The 14,692-nt window shown below is 41.8% G+C and overlaps 1 protein-coding gene across 1 annotated transcript in view; it reads right to left on the minus strand.

Annotated features, from left to right (window-relative positions):
- Epm2a (EPM2A glucan phosphatase, laforin) overlaps nt 1-13,584 on the minus strand; it is a 47,525-nt gene extending 33,941 nt beyond the window's left edge. Inside the window, exon 1 of the mRNA XM_048354239.1 lies at nt 13,236-13,584. Coding sequence (XP_048210196.1) covers nt 13,236-13,542 — 307 coding nt within the window. The 5' untranslated portion in view covers nt 13,543-13,584. The remainder of the gene's footprint in view (nt 1-13,235) is intronic.
- Nucleotides 13,585-14,692: the final 1,108 nt, after the last annotated feature.

Here is a 14,692-nt window from a genome sequence, read left to right on the forward strand (position 1 = left end):
ATATGTGGTGCTGGGGAATCGAACCCAGGGCCTCATGTATACGAGGCAAGCTCTCTTGCCACTAGGCTATATCCCCAGCCCCAATACTTCACTTTTAACCACTGCCAAACTACATGAAACAGAAAGTATTAGAAGGGAAAATTTCCATGGTTAAAGAAAGACACAAGGACAGTGGAGACTTTTATCAAGCTAGGTTGAGAAATGTGCTAGGGGAATAACAAAGAACTTGGAGAAAGAAATAAACTTCATGGCTGGAAATGTGGCTTAGCAGTAGAGTGCTTGGGTAGCATGCACGAAGTCCTGGGTTCAATTCCTCAGCACCACGTGACAGAAAAGCTGGAAGTGGCGCTGTGGCTCAAAAGAAAGAGTGCTAGCCTTGAGTAAAAAGAAGCCAGGGACAGTGCTCAGGCCTGAGTCCAAGAACTAACTTCAAGAATTCTTTCCTGAAGAGAATTAACAGAGGTTGTAAACAGTCCTCACCTCAAATGTTGTTTTCAATGTATGGTGGCTGAAATGCTATGTCAAACGGTATGCTAAGAGGCAACTGGCTCTCTGGAAAGAATGTTGTGATGTTCTGCTTGGATAAAGGAGACTGGAAATGAATTTCATTGAAGAAAGATGCATAAGTGAGAGCAAGAATGTCTGAGAAAGGGCTGGAAATGGGCATGGATCTTAAGGTGTGACTAACAGCAATGTCTCCTTCAGGCACATAGTACAGCAATGTGTGAGTGGTTTCTGTTTAGAGCAGAACTTGGATAAGAACAAATTTAAGTGAGAGGAATGACAATCTAGGGTTCCAGGGAGGCTAATGTCTCTTACCAAATCACAAGTCCACACGCTAAACTGGATTCCATGACTTTGAAAAGTCCCAGACCTAATTATTCACACCTTTAATCATTATTTAAAGACGCCATATGTGCTAATCATCTTCCTGTCATGGTTATGAAATAACTGAGATATTTCATGTATAAAGAGAAAAGACATGTTTTGCTTCTATTTTGGAAGTTCCAGCCCAGGATTGGGTGAATGAATCCATTGCTTTGAGCAAACAAAGGGATTATATGACTCATCTCATGAGCCAGTTCTATAGCATAGCCCCGATTTCTCAGGACTTGAGGATTTATGTGAGACCCACACCTCCTAATTTTCCTCACCTCCCAGTGGCTTCTTAGGGACTAGGGCTTTAATTCAAGAACTTGTGAGAGATAGTCAATATCAAAACTGAAAACTTTTCATGAGTAGATTTATAATAATACACATACCTCGAAATGGAATACATCACAAAGATGATAAATACTCCTAAGAACCTCTCAAAAACTGTGACTACTAATCAATTATCTGTCCATTTGAAGTTAAACATAATAATCAAATTCTTCCTCTGATGTAATTTCCACCAAAAATCAGAAAGTAAAACTTCTTAATAGACTTGATCCAAAGCAACAAACCAAATTATGAATGTTTCATTCAATGGAATATAACCTAAAAAGAGGTCCAAAGTGTTGACTTGGTAAGAAATCTTTCTGTGCCTATGTCATGACTGAAAAGATGAAACAAAAAAGATTACTATACTGATGGCATCTTTCTGGGCACTGGTGGCTCACCCCTGTCATCCTAGCTACTGAGGAGGCTGAGATCTGAGGATCAAAGTTCAGAGCCAGCCAGGGCAGGAAAGTTCGTGAGACTCTTATCTCCAATTAACCAACAGAAAACTGCAAGTGGTGTTGTAGCTCAAGTGGTAGAGCGTTAGGCTTGAGCTGAAGAGCTCAGGGACAGCGCCCAGGTGAGTTCAAGCCCCACCACTGACAAAAAAAAAAAAAAAAAAACAACAAAACACATTATTTCTTCATAAATGGAGATGTCTGCTGTACCTCGCATTTATTTTCTAATTCACATGCAGAGATGTTTATGTTCATTTAATTGTGGCAATATTTCTAATGTTTTTCCTACAATTGTTACAACTTTTATAGTACTGTCTAGATTTTTGTTGTTGTTGTTTATTAAATTGGCAGGTCTTTTTTTTCTTTTCCCTCTACATTCTTCCCAGAATTGAGTAGAGATTTCATTGTGTTTCATCATCTGAACACAAGTTTAAGTTGTAAAAATAGATAGGACATCTGTATAAATCTCCCTATATAAAAGGAAATCCTTCTGACCAGACTTTACTAATTCAATTGCTACACACTGAAGCCTGTATGAAAGCTTCACATCCCGTTTGTGTACTCACAAATAATGTAGGGCAGAAGGAGGTCTTTTCCTCAGTAGCCATATCTCAATTATGTCTAATATTTGGATATACAGAGCCCAGAATAACCATATTCATAACAGAAATGCCTCAGAAAAGGAAAAAGACCTTACACTTAATGGTATCCCAGCCCAGCAAACATTCATTTTAGCAATTTTGTAGCTAATAAATACTTGGGCATAAAATAGATCCTCAATTAAGGTTTTCTACGACATGGAATAAATAGCTTAATAAAATGTTCCCTTGAACTAATCAAGTTCTGCTGTGAAAAATCATCTTTGATGGTTTTTTGCTTCAGTTTCTTTCTGATCAAAATATTTTGTATGCAACTGATGTGAATACCATATAGGCCCCAATATAATTATGAGAAGTAAACTAGAATTATGCAGATCATTGAAAGATAAGATGAGAGAGTCAAATAAATTCAAAGACTAAATGTTTCTGAGAATGATAAGCCAATTGTTTGAGCTCCATTTACTGAGATGCTACAGGCTGTGGAAATAAGAGTGCTCACTTAATATATTAATTGGGGAGGCAGAGTCATGTAACATTTCAGTAATGATGCACTGACTATATGAAGGTGATTCAGTAAGATTATATCACCTGTTAATGGTGCAGTAGCCCTCTTGGTTTCTGTGCTGACACTCTATGATGTTTAAATAAATAACCACTGGGCACTGGTGGCTCACACCTGTAATCCTAGCTACTCAGAAGGCTGAGATCTGAGGATCATGGTTCAAAAACAACCTAGGCAGGAAAATCCACCAGACTCTTATCTCCAATTAACCACCAGAAAACCGGAAGTGGTGCTGCTGCTCAAAGTGGAAGAGCTCTAGCCTTGAGCAAAAGAACTCAAGAAGAGTGCCCAGGCCCTGGATTCAAGCCCCATGACCAACCAAAGGAAAAAAAGAGAGAAAGAAAAGAAATTGTCCAAGGCCTATTTGTCAGAAGGACAAATCTCCATGACCATATCGTGAATTTTGCTACAATTATAAACTGCATGCATATAAGAAACAACTCAAGACGGATTTGTTCCTCTACGTACTATATCTAGTTGTAAGAAAAAGAAGTTTTGATGAACAGCAACTTAAACAAGTATGTCTGTCTCACAGAATGAGGAATGGAAAGTCAGATAAACCAGAGGCAGTCAATACCAAGATGGCTTTCATGCTGAACTATGCCCTCCTCAGGTGTGGACTCTGTTGTTTGTCATGCTTGTAACACCTCAGATTCAGGCATATTCCCCTCCCCGGGCAGCATGTCTGGAGTGCTTTCCATAAGAAGGATGACTCCCGATGCCCCTTTACGTGAGAATAGTGGAAGCTCTCCTGGAAGTCTCACCCAAAAGATTTACCCAGCACTTGTGGCCTAGATATCTGGAGATCAATTGCTAGCCATGGGGAATAAGGTAATTGTAACTGCTTAGAGCTAAAATGATGGATCACACCACTGCTGTGACAAATGGGTATTCTGTTAGTTAAGGAGGACATTGAAGAACAAATTGCTCAAATTGCTACTTAGGCCACTGACAGCAATGGAGATAGGTTGGAAAACACCATCCTTCTCCATCAAAAAAAAAATTAGGGCATAAATCATATTTCCTGAGGGATTACAAGTCCCAGCCTAACTTAATTCAAAAGTATCCAATGTGTTAAATTTTTAATTGCCTAGGGTTTCCAGCTAAATGAATCAACAATAAAAGAAGCAGTGTGGTATACTGTACTTTTAAAAAACTGAAAGACTGGGAAGTGCGGTTCAAGTGGATGAGTACCTGCCCAGCGAGCATGAGGCCCAAGTGCCAAACAAAACAAACAGAAAAAAAAAAAAAACAACTCTTTAAGACTTGTCAAGATAGAAGGAAAGAGTAACTAATATGTGTGTACTTCCTGATGGTGTTTTGGTTTTACAGCCTCCTCGCTATACTGAGAAATCTCCTCCTAATACAAGCCTTAAACCTCTTCCCTCCCAATATTTCAGGTGTGTCTGACCCCCAACCATCTCCCATTACCTACTTTCCCTCAGCTAGTCTGCCTTCACCCAACTTCCTCACTTCCTGTTCTCTCTTTAGAGACTATTAACATCTGCCTTCGGCACACCACCAAGGGACTTTACATGAAGTTCTATTCTAACTGCTATGTTAATCTCTCACTTATTTTTTTTTTCCATCTGCTGCTACTTAAGGATGGTGACTACCCTGTGTTAGAGGTCTCCTCAGTGGGTTCCATAAGAACCTTCTCCTCGAAGGCAGTGTGTCATAGTAGGCATGCGCATGGCCCCAGGATTCAGACTCCATTCCAAGGCTGCAGAGCTGTAGCTCAGTGTCTGCGGGGAGCAGCATCGACCTTTGTTCCAGAATCCCCAGCCGCTAATGACCTTGGATAACGTGGCACACCATGTGCATGTAACCCATGCCTATCTCCTGGATACTTTAAATCACCTCTAGGTCACAGATACTAACGTGATGTGAAGTCTATATAAATCATTGTACTACATTATGTAGGGAGTGACATTTTGTAAATAATCTGTATACATTCAGTACAGACGCAATTCTTTTTGTTCAAATAGTTTTGATTCAAGGCTGGCTGAATTCACTGATGTGGAATCCACACTTACAGAAGGCTAAATGGATGAGGTGCTGTTTGTACACAGTAATGAGAAAATCATCGAAGCAACCTGTGGCTGTTTTCTCATTTGTGGAAAAAAAAGGTGGGGGGCTAACAGCAGGATCTACCTCATAGAGTTGTGAGGGCGTTCAATTAGATAAGCCATTAAGGAAAAGGGTGTTGTCTGACAACAATCTTGTTTCCTATTTGTCTGAAAGAATTTGTTAATGCAAAGATAAGCTTGTAGTAATTATTCTTCTTGGTTTGGAACATATTTTGAATAGTGCATCTCTCATCAAAATACCACACACCCCCAATTTCTATTATTGGAAAATTAGCAATTTTGCTTCCGAAGTCACCAATAGACACACAAGGCAGCGAAGAGCCAAGAGCAAGATGCTACTCTCACCTCCTGCTCCCAATGTATCAAAGTCCTAGGGTCCAGCTGCTCAACTTGCAATAAATCTACCTCACTAATTAATTAACCAGCCATTGTCATTTTCTAATTTGTATATAAAAAATTGTGAAATTTCTTAAATATCCTTTGCTGAAACCAAGATACTCTTACAATGTAAGATACACATTTCCTCCTGTGCAAATTGGATTGATACCAGATCAGTAAGATTTCAAAAGCAATTTTTAAGCCTGTATCAGAAACATGTGAAGATAGTGAACTATCAGAGGTTTTCACCTTATGTAGTTCCTAAGGGCCTATTTAAATCAGCAACTTGGATCATCTTCGTCAAAAAATACTCAGGCTGACAGAGCCCCAAACTCAGCATCATTCTAGATGTTATAAGTCAGGAAACATGGCTTATGACTACAATTTTAAGAGACAAACATGAAATTGTCAGCAACGTATCAATTTACTGGTAGACATTTTAAGGTAAAATAACTTTGTTTCCACTTTTAAAATATTTTTTTAAAGTCTATTTAACACACAGCAATTAAAACTCCTACCAAGTTTCCATCGTTTAAAAATAAAAATATCGGGCTGGGGATATAGCCTAGTGGCAAGAGTGCCTGCCTCGGATACACGAGGCCCTAGGTTCGATTCCCCAGCACCACATATACAGAAAACGGCCAGAAGCGGCGCTGTGGCTCAAGTGGCGGAGTGCTAGCCTTGAGCGGAAAGAAGCCAGGGACAGTGCTCAGGCCCGGAGTCCAAGGCCCAGGACTGGCCAAAAAAAAAAAAAAAAAAAAAAAAAAAATATCCTGGGCTGGGGATATAGCCTAGTGGCAAGAGTGCCTGCCTCGGATACACGAGGACCTAGGTTCGATTCCCCAGCACCACATATACAGAAAACGGCCAGAAGTGGCGCTGTGGCTCAAGTGGCGGAGTGCTAGCCTTGAGCGGGAAGAAGCCAGGGACAGTGCTCAGGCCCGGAGTTCAAGGCCCAGGACTGGCCAAAAAAAATAAATAAATAAATAAAAAATAAAAAAATCCTGTATTTGAGCCTAATTTAATAATAATTTTAAATAGCCTAATTTTTCAAAACAGGTAATTTCTCTTATACAGGATATAGTTCCTGTGGAAGCTTAAACATTACTTTGATTATTTCCTTATAACTGAACATTAATGATCCACTATGCAACTGAAGAATTCTGACTTTCTCTCTTTGAAATAGAACAATAATACTCTAACATACACTAAAACTCAATATCCAAAGAAGCCAGCAAGGTATTTCCACTGATGGATTCGTCTTGTAGAATTCTCTAGGAGATTCTGCCTCAGAGTAGGCTGATAAGAAACCAGAATAAAGCATTTCTCACACACATCATAATCATTGAAGGATTCAGAATTACCAAAACATGATGGGTTTTATAGCACATGGAAGAATGTAGGAGGCACAGTCTAAAATGCTCATGTGAGTTTATTGAAAAACTAATTGTTACACATTCATAAAGAAAAAAATGGCAAGATTTCTGTGAATAATTTTTTACTAATTTTGGATTCCTACATCAAAAATCACAGCAAAGTAATTGGCTTAGATCAATCAAAAATATGGATATAGAAGAATTGCTGTTTTACAAAGACTTGCCCTCACATTTAAGTAACTATTTTTTTAGTAAATGCTCTTTTTAGAGTTGTTTGAAAAGTGCGCGTGGGATGGAGAGAGAGAAGGTGGAAAGAGTGTGGTCCTCCTGTAAAATGATTGAATTCTCTGATAAGAGATTGCAAACACCGTGCAAAAGTAGTAGAGTGGAAGTAACATGCTGCCACCTAGTGGGACTAAAATGTAGATACATTTGATGCTTTGTAGGTATATGAAAAGATTACAAATTTCTTATCACTTTTCCAGTGGAATAACAGAGCTGAATAATACTTTCAATTATATTATTCCTTTTTAAAATCCATTGGTATGCAAAGAAGTATTAATCCGTCTTTCCTGAATCTAGGGGTATGAGTTAAGTGACATGATAGAGTCCTATGACTAATAGCAAAGAAACACTACGGTACACATCACACGACTTCTTAATTTTTCATGACACCTTTGTTCCTGTCCAAACACTGCATTTCACAGGGGATAAACTGAGACTCAGACGTAATCACAACATCTCAAGTATAGTCAAGTAGTCTTGGAAACACAGCGTTAAAATGTATTCTATTACCATGAAAATGTTGAGTCTTGTGTTCTTCCCCTTTAAAAATATTACATAGGATCTGTGTTCTGTCCAATAGGACATACATGTGTGTTTTCATTGTCACGTTTTCTTTTTTAAATATCTTTCCAAAAGTTGATGTTTTTAGACAATTTTTTATTGTTACTTCATGGCACAGAAGAAAAGACAGAAAGTAGAAGTATATTAGCCATTGGGCAAAGTAACTTCGAAACAAATATTCCTCTCATGAGATACATTTTTTTCCAGTCTTGGGGCTTGAACCCAGGGCCTAGGCACTGTCCCTGGCTTCTTTTGGCTCAAGGCTAGCACTCTACCACTTGAGTGACAGCACCACTTCTGGCTTTTTCTATACATATGTGGTGCTGAGGAATCGAACCCAGGACTTCATGTATACGAGGCAAGGACTCTACCACTAGGCCATATTCCCAGCCCTCATGAGATACTTTTATATGACAGAGAAAATGTGAAAAAACATAAAAACTAATAAGCATAAACAAACCAATGACAAAATATTCAGTACTTATATATCAAATAGCTTAATTCCATTGATAATATTCTTCTTTATTAACTTCATCTTTGTTCATATTATTCTGAAGTAGTGCATGTTAAAGTAATGGCTTAAAACAATTTATTTTCACACAATGTTCAGAATTACCTTTACCCCAAAGCTAATCTTCAAATACTACTAAACTAGCTGGGAATATGGCCTAGTGATAAAGTGCTCACCCTGGGTTCAATTCCTCAGCACCACATATATAGAAAGAGCAGGAAGTGGCATTGTGGCTCAAGTGATAGAGTGCTAGCCTTGAGCAAAAAGAAGCCAGGGATAGTGCTCAGTTCCTGAGTTCAAGCCCCAGGACTGGCAAAAAACAAAACAAAACAAATACTACCAAATCTAAAGTGATGGAAATAACAATGTAACCCTAAGTCTATTTCTCCATGTATGACAGTTTATGTGATTTCAGTTCTAGAAGTGAGCAAAATGGTTGCAATACCCATCTAATAGATCTCTACTGATTGATATCAATGGAGATGGGAAGATGTTGTTATTTTGCAATAGGAGACATGAATTTCAATACTAACTTTTTCCTAAGGTACAAATAGTTCCTGGAATCTACAATATTCAGAAACGTTGACAATAACAGATAAAACCATAGTAATTCTCTTCTATAGTTCATTTTATGTTTGTTTGGTTGTTTGTGCAGAGCTTTATACTTGCTACGCAGTACACCTTAGACATGCCCCAGCCCTTTATGTTTCAATATTTTTTTTAAGACAGAGTCTCACATTCTTGCTGAGTGACAGCTTTGTATCCTGAACCCTAGCTCCATCCCCGCTACCTACCAGGTGTCAGCCATCATGCCCCGCCTAATAATTCTCTCAGAGACACAGCATGGAGTGGAGCCTTTTATGACTAAATGAAGAAAAAAATCCTTATAAATCATTCTCCTAATTCTTTATGGTTTTCACTAGGCAAAATTCAAGGTAATGTGTTATCATGAATATATACACATATCTTTGTGTACACACATGTCTTTGTATTCACATGTCTTTGTATGTATACAAAGACATAACATATTCACATATATGTAAACATGTTAAAAATGAGCAATAAAATGAGGAATTCTTCTACACAAGAGTATAAAGGGAAGAACGAGCCCTTATGCTCACAGAGCTCACAGTATGGTGTAAAGCAATATATTTTTTAAAATAATTATACAAATATCGTGCTTGATTGTCTTTCAAAATGCTGCAATGTTTCAACTACCTACCTAAGATCTGTTCTCGTTATTCTTGGCAGCCAGAACTCTAATTTGCTCCAGGGAGCAATGGCTAGGGTAACATGTGTAGTAGAAATAGCCAAGCACAACAATTCTGGCCAATCCTAAACACATAAGCAAGAAGAGCAGTAATGTTTTTGCTTCTAAATAAAGAGGCACTCAGGGCTGACTTTTCCTGATGTCTCTCTTTCTGATTCCAGTGAATGTACTATAGCTAGGACTCCTGTTTCCTTGAGGAATTCCAAGAGAATGCAATGTGATAGCTCACTTGACAATGGATAGTTTTGGTGGGCTTTTTTTCTTCTCTGGATTAAACCATATATGCATAAGCATGTAGGGAAGTCTACTGGGTATACTCACATAGACTGAGCAAACACAGCCCAGGCGAATGGAGAGAGCAAATGCTACAGAGTAAATGAGAGAGAAAAGAAAAGCTGTCTGTACTCCACCTTCTTTTGTTGGTGATAGGACTTCATTCTTTTTTTAGACTGGTTCGCATTTGGTTTCTATTACTTGCAATTAAAGAGTCTAAGCCATTACAACCAATGTGGTTTTGAGCTGTAATTAGAGGTGTGAGAAAAGCGAACAGGTGCTAGGAGAACAAATGAGGTCGTTAGAGAAGACTTCTATAAAAGCTGCAGGGGCAGAGTGCCTGCGAAGTAGGCAAAGTCCTGAGTTCCATCCACACTACCGCCTCTCCCCACCAAACAAACAAAAAGCAGGAGACCTACAAATAAACATATACCTACACCAGACTAGAAAAGAAAGTCCATGGAAAGACTTCCCACAGCCTTCCTCTACCTGACCCTGCCCCCACGGGCCATTTTAAAAGCCAGTGTGCACCCAGGCAGTGGGAAAGGCCTTACTGTGGGCAAGGGAGCTGGAGATAAGCTGCAGCCAACCCTGAGATGTCTGTTTATGATATATCTTTATATGACATGTGTATATATGTAAAAGTCAAATAAAGATTTCAGAACAACAGATGTGAAATAAGAATGAAAAAGCTTAGAGGCATTCCATATATAAGCAGAAGGTATAATATATAACTAACATATTTCCAAGAGGAAAAAAAGACAAAACAGAGAAAGAAATGATGAACATTTTCTTCAGCTAAAGGAAATAATTCCTGGAATTAAAAGACCCAATCAAGTGTCAAGTAACATTAAGTAATAATAGTGAGATGTGTCCTTATAAGAAGAGAAAAAACATTAAAGCTCCTAGAAAGAGAGGCAGGGGATGACAGAGAGAACAAGTTGGCCACCAAGAAAAGGCTTAGTCGACATTAGACTTCCCAGCCACAATAAGTACGGATCATTACTGAGGTAGAGTCAATGAAAAGGGAAAATTACACTGAGATTGGTACACAAACACTCCATAAAGGATCGACCAATCCCTAGAGCAGAACAAAACCATTGAAAACTTCTAGGGATTCAAGTGCTGTTTCTCATTTCTTAAAATTATTTGAGAGTACAATCAACAAAACGACATATTCAGGAATTCAATGATATAGACCCAAAACAACACAATGAACACAAGAGTTCGATTTTTCTTTCAAAGAAAGCCTCATGTAGTCTTTACAGTTATGCTCAGGAAGATACAGATTAGTGAAAAATGGGACAGGATTTCCAATTCTTCAACCCAAAACTGTCAAGAGGTGAGCAATTTCTACTCAGCAAATAGCGCCATGAAGCAGGAAATGTTGGAAGTTCCTTGTGATTTGTCAGTTAAAATAATTAACATGAAGTTGTAGATGAACATTTTAGCCCAAATATGAAGTCAAGTCCGCTATCATTTTACGTAAAAATCCTGATTTATAAAGACAAACAGAGACGGTTTTTTGTTCCTTCCAACAATGGCTTCCATATCACAGATTTGTATTTCTTCTTCTTTGACCTAATTTTACAACTTGGTTTCTGATACCAATAATAAGAGCTAGCCCTGTGGAACACTTAGTCCATTCATTCTTTTAAATTAGTATATGTCCTGCCTGAATAAAACAAGTTCACTCATTAAGCAATTTAATCCTTCCATTGATAGCAGTGGTTAAGGGACTCTCTCAGGGCCACACAATGGCTGATAAACCCAGGCCACATGACACAAAAACGTAATAATATTGGCGCTTGAATGCCTGACACTCCCTCCATACTCTTCTCAGAACGTACAGTCCTTAGAACCAAACTATCAGCCTAGAGCAAGTCACAAGAAGAAAACAGAACATAACCTATAACATTTAACAAAGCAGAAGAAAAACCAAGCAGGATATGCTATTATTCTTATCTCTTTGTAGGGGTAATTTTCTTCATAACAGAACTACATTAATGAATTTTCTACCTAATGGAAAATCAACATTTAGCTATATCTGGGTGATTTTAAATAACAAAAATCAGCAGGGAGGAGAGCATGAACTGGAGCTGAGTTCTTCACATTTCTAACTGGTGGTTAACTTTATGCGTATCCACTAGGTGTCAATAGACACTGCCTAATTTTAATTAAAAAATTACATAGGGCTTAATTTTTTAAAAAATACATAGGGAACAATCTCAACACAAAGTGAGACCATTAAGCAAAAGCAATATAAGCACATTGTTAGAGCTCTAGGAGGAATATCAGAAAGGCTAATGAAAGCAGAGGGCCTAGGGAAAGGATAGACTTTCTCCCCAAGTTACATTTTTATTAAAAATGAGCAGGTCTTATTTGATTATGAAAAACAATTCTATGCTACACATAAGAGTAACATCTGAAATGAACATGATAATACGACCAGAGATACCATCCAGTTGGGTACAAAAGTGAGGAACAAAGAGCAGGTTGAAACCTGTGCCAGAAAATATTCCTACATTTCTGTGACTTCCGTAGGGACTCCACCATCCATTCTCCTCTCACAGGAACTTCTCAAGAGACTCTTGTCAGGTTACACAATCTGCCACCGAAACGCAACGTCTGACTACATATTTGGACCTAAGCATTTCACTTCTCTGGATCAATCCAACAATACCTAACACTCCCAAAGGCTCAACGACAACACTACACTGCGGGGACTTCAACCGAACCCACGCCCAAGACACTTGAAAACTCCCAACTGCCTTCATGTCACGTGGCTACGTCGAGGCAGAGGCCTTCTTTCTTTCCATTTTTCTTTTCCACATAAAACGAAAATGCTCGTCGTGATGCTGAAAGGTACCCACAATGTATTGATCAGCAAGATTCTGAATGATATGTTGGACAATGTGGGGGCTGAGAAAGCAGTCAGTGCAGGCAGCATGTCTTGTTTGTACGATTAGATTATGATGTCTTTACAACCAGTGTTCACCAGTGTTGCTACTTCCATATTGCAAGAAATTAGCGCATGTCTCAATTCTGACATAGCTAGGAAAACGTGTAGTTCCAATAGTTCCCTCTCAGTAATCTAAGATAAAGCGGGGGCAAAAGCTATACAGTAAACGGAAAACGAAGTCTGGGATTTGCAAACATTTTCCTTGCCAGAATCAGATTTTAGCAAACCTGGCCGAAAGAAAGGCTCCGCGAAGGGCTCAGACGCAGCGCAGCGGAGACCCCGGGACGGCGCCTGGCCAGGGAGGCCCCGAGGGCGCACGGGGAGCCGGAGAGGGTGCAGAGATGGGGCGGGGGAGAACGGGGGAAGTTACCCGCGAAGCCAGCCGCGGTCGGGGAGTGGAGGGGGGGGGGGCCGGGGGGTGGTGAGGGTGACCAAGGAAAGAGTCCCGCGACTCCGGCCTGCCAGCCGCGAGGGCGCCCCGGGGACTCGGTGGGTGCAGAGATGGGGGCGGGGAGGGCCAGCAACGTGACCCGCCACCCGGGCCTGGCAGCCGCGAGGGCGCGGCGACGCTTCGGCGGTGCGGGGGCGGGGGCGGGGAGACTAAGGATGGGCCGCGGGGTCTCGGGCCCACGGTGCCGGCCGGGGCGGGCCGAGGGCGACCCCGATCGCGGGGAGCGGAAGGGCGGCTCGGGGCCGCGCCGGGCCCGTACCTTCCCAGGCGAGCTCTCCTCCCGGCTCGCGCTTCAAGAACTTGTACCAGAAGGTGTCCACGCGGCCCGGCTCCGCCCCGTCCGGCGCCCCCTCCTCGGGCGCGGGCCGCAGCTCCACCTCCCCGAGCCACAGGCCCGGCTCCGGCAGCGCCAGCGCCCCCGCGCCCGCCGCCGTGCCCGCCGGCCTCATGCGCACCGCGCCGCGGGGCTCCCAGCATCCCAACTCGGCCCGGGACCCCACGATCAGCAGTTCCGGCCCGGCGCCAGCCACGGCGGGCGGCACCACCACCCCGAAGCGGAACCGCATGGCGATAGGCGGCGGGCGGCGGGGCTCCCGCGCGCGGCGTCCCCGAGGCCGGGCCACTAGGCCCGGGGCGGCCGCGGCGATTGGACGGCGGCGGCGGCGGCGGAGGCGGAGGCCGGGGCGACTGCGGGGACGCGGGCGGCTCGGCGCCTTTTTGGGGTGGCATCACGCGGCCCCGGAGCGCCGGGCAGGGCCAGTCGCGGCGTGTGGCTGCGGGAAGCGGTCAGCGGAGCCACCCGGGGCCTCTGGTCGCATCACAGCCTCGCGGGAGGTTGGTTTCCACGGGGACTTGGCGACGAGAAGAGCGGGGGGGGGGGGGGGAATGGGGCTAGGAGAGAGAGAGAGAGAACGAGCGAGCGAGATTGGCCAGCCACCTTTCCAAGAGATAGGAAAGGATCGCGCCGAAGGGCATGGAGGGGAAATGGCATCTAAAGTGCGCCTCCGAATGGCGAAATGGAGGGAAGATTCTAGAGCGGGAGTTTGTGTGTTGGAAAATGAGGGGGTGGAGAGTGATCTCTGGCGACCCCACCAGCTCTGAAGGAAGGGTCTGCGATCAGGACCCAGAGCGCACCCCACACCTGGCCACCCCACCCCACACTCTTAACTCCAGTCTCATACCTGGGGGGGGGAGGGGTAAACACTTTTCTCCCGCATACTCCTTTTTTCTAGCATGTATAAAATAGGATTGGAATAAGTACCACCAAATATTTCCCAAGGTCAAAACGAGGCAACGACTAATCCAGTGTTTATCAACACAGAATTACGGACTTTCCTGATTTTTTTAAATGGCATAAACATAAAAGCCCTCCGTTTAAATTTTATTTCTAATACAAAACACTACTCTCACAACCTTTTTAAGTCAACGAATGCCTTTCCTTCTGTAGTTAATTTGGCCTGAAGGAAAATTGCTCATGTAAAGGTAAAGGGCTCTTCAATTTGTCACAGCTATGGAGTTCCAGTTACATCTACTGGAGACATCCTCATGATGTTCTTCTCATTCTCTTACCTTTCTATATTCACCAGCCTTTAACACAATACACGTCTAATGAGAATTAAACTCACATAAATATGCATGTTGGTTAATATTTGAAAGCTTATGCATACCGAAAAGTAAACGCAAAATGGGATGGATGTAGAAAATCATAAGACAGAA

This window comes from Perognathus longimembris, chromosome 9 (genome assembly GCF_023159225.1).
Source record: "Perognathus longimembris pacificus isolate PPM17 chromosome 9, ASM2315922v1, whole genome shotgun sequence".
Lineage (NCBI taxonomy): Eukaryota > Metazoa > Chordata > Mammalia > Rodentia > Heteromyidae > Perognathus > Perognathus longimembris.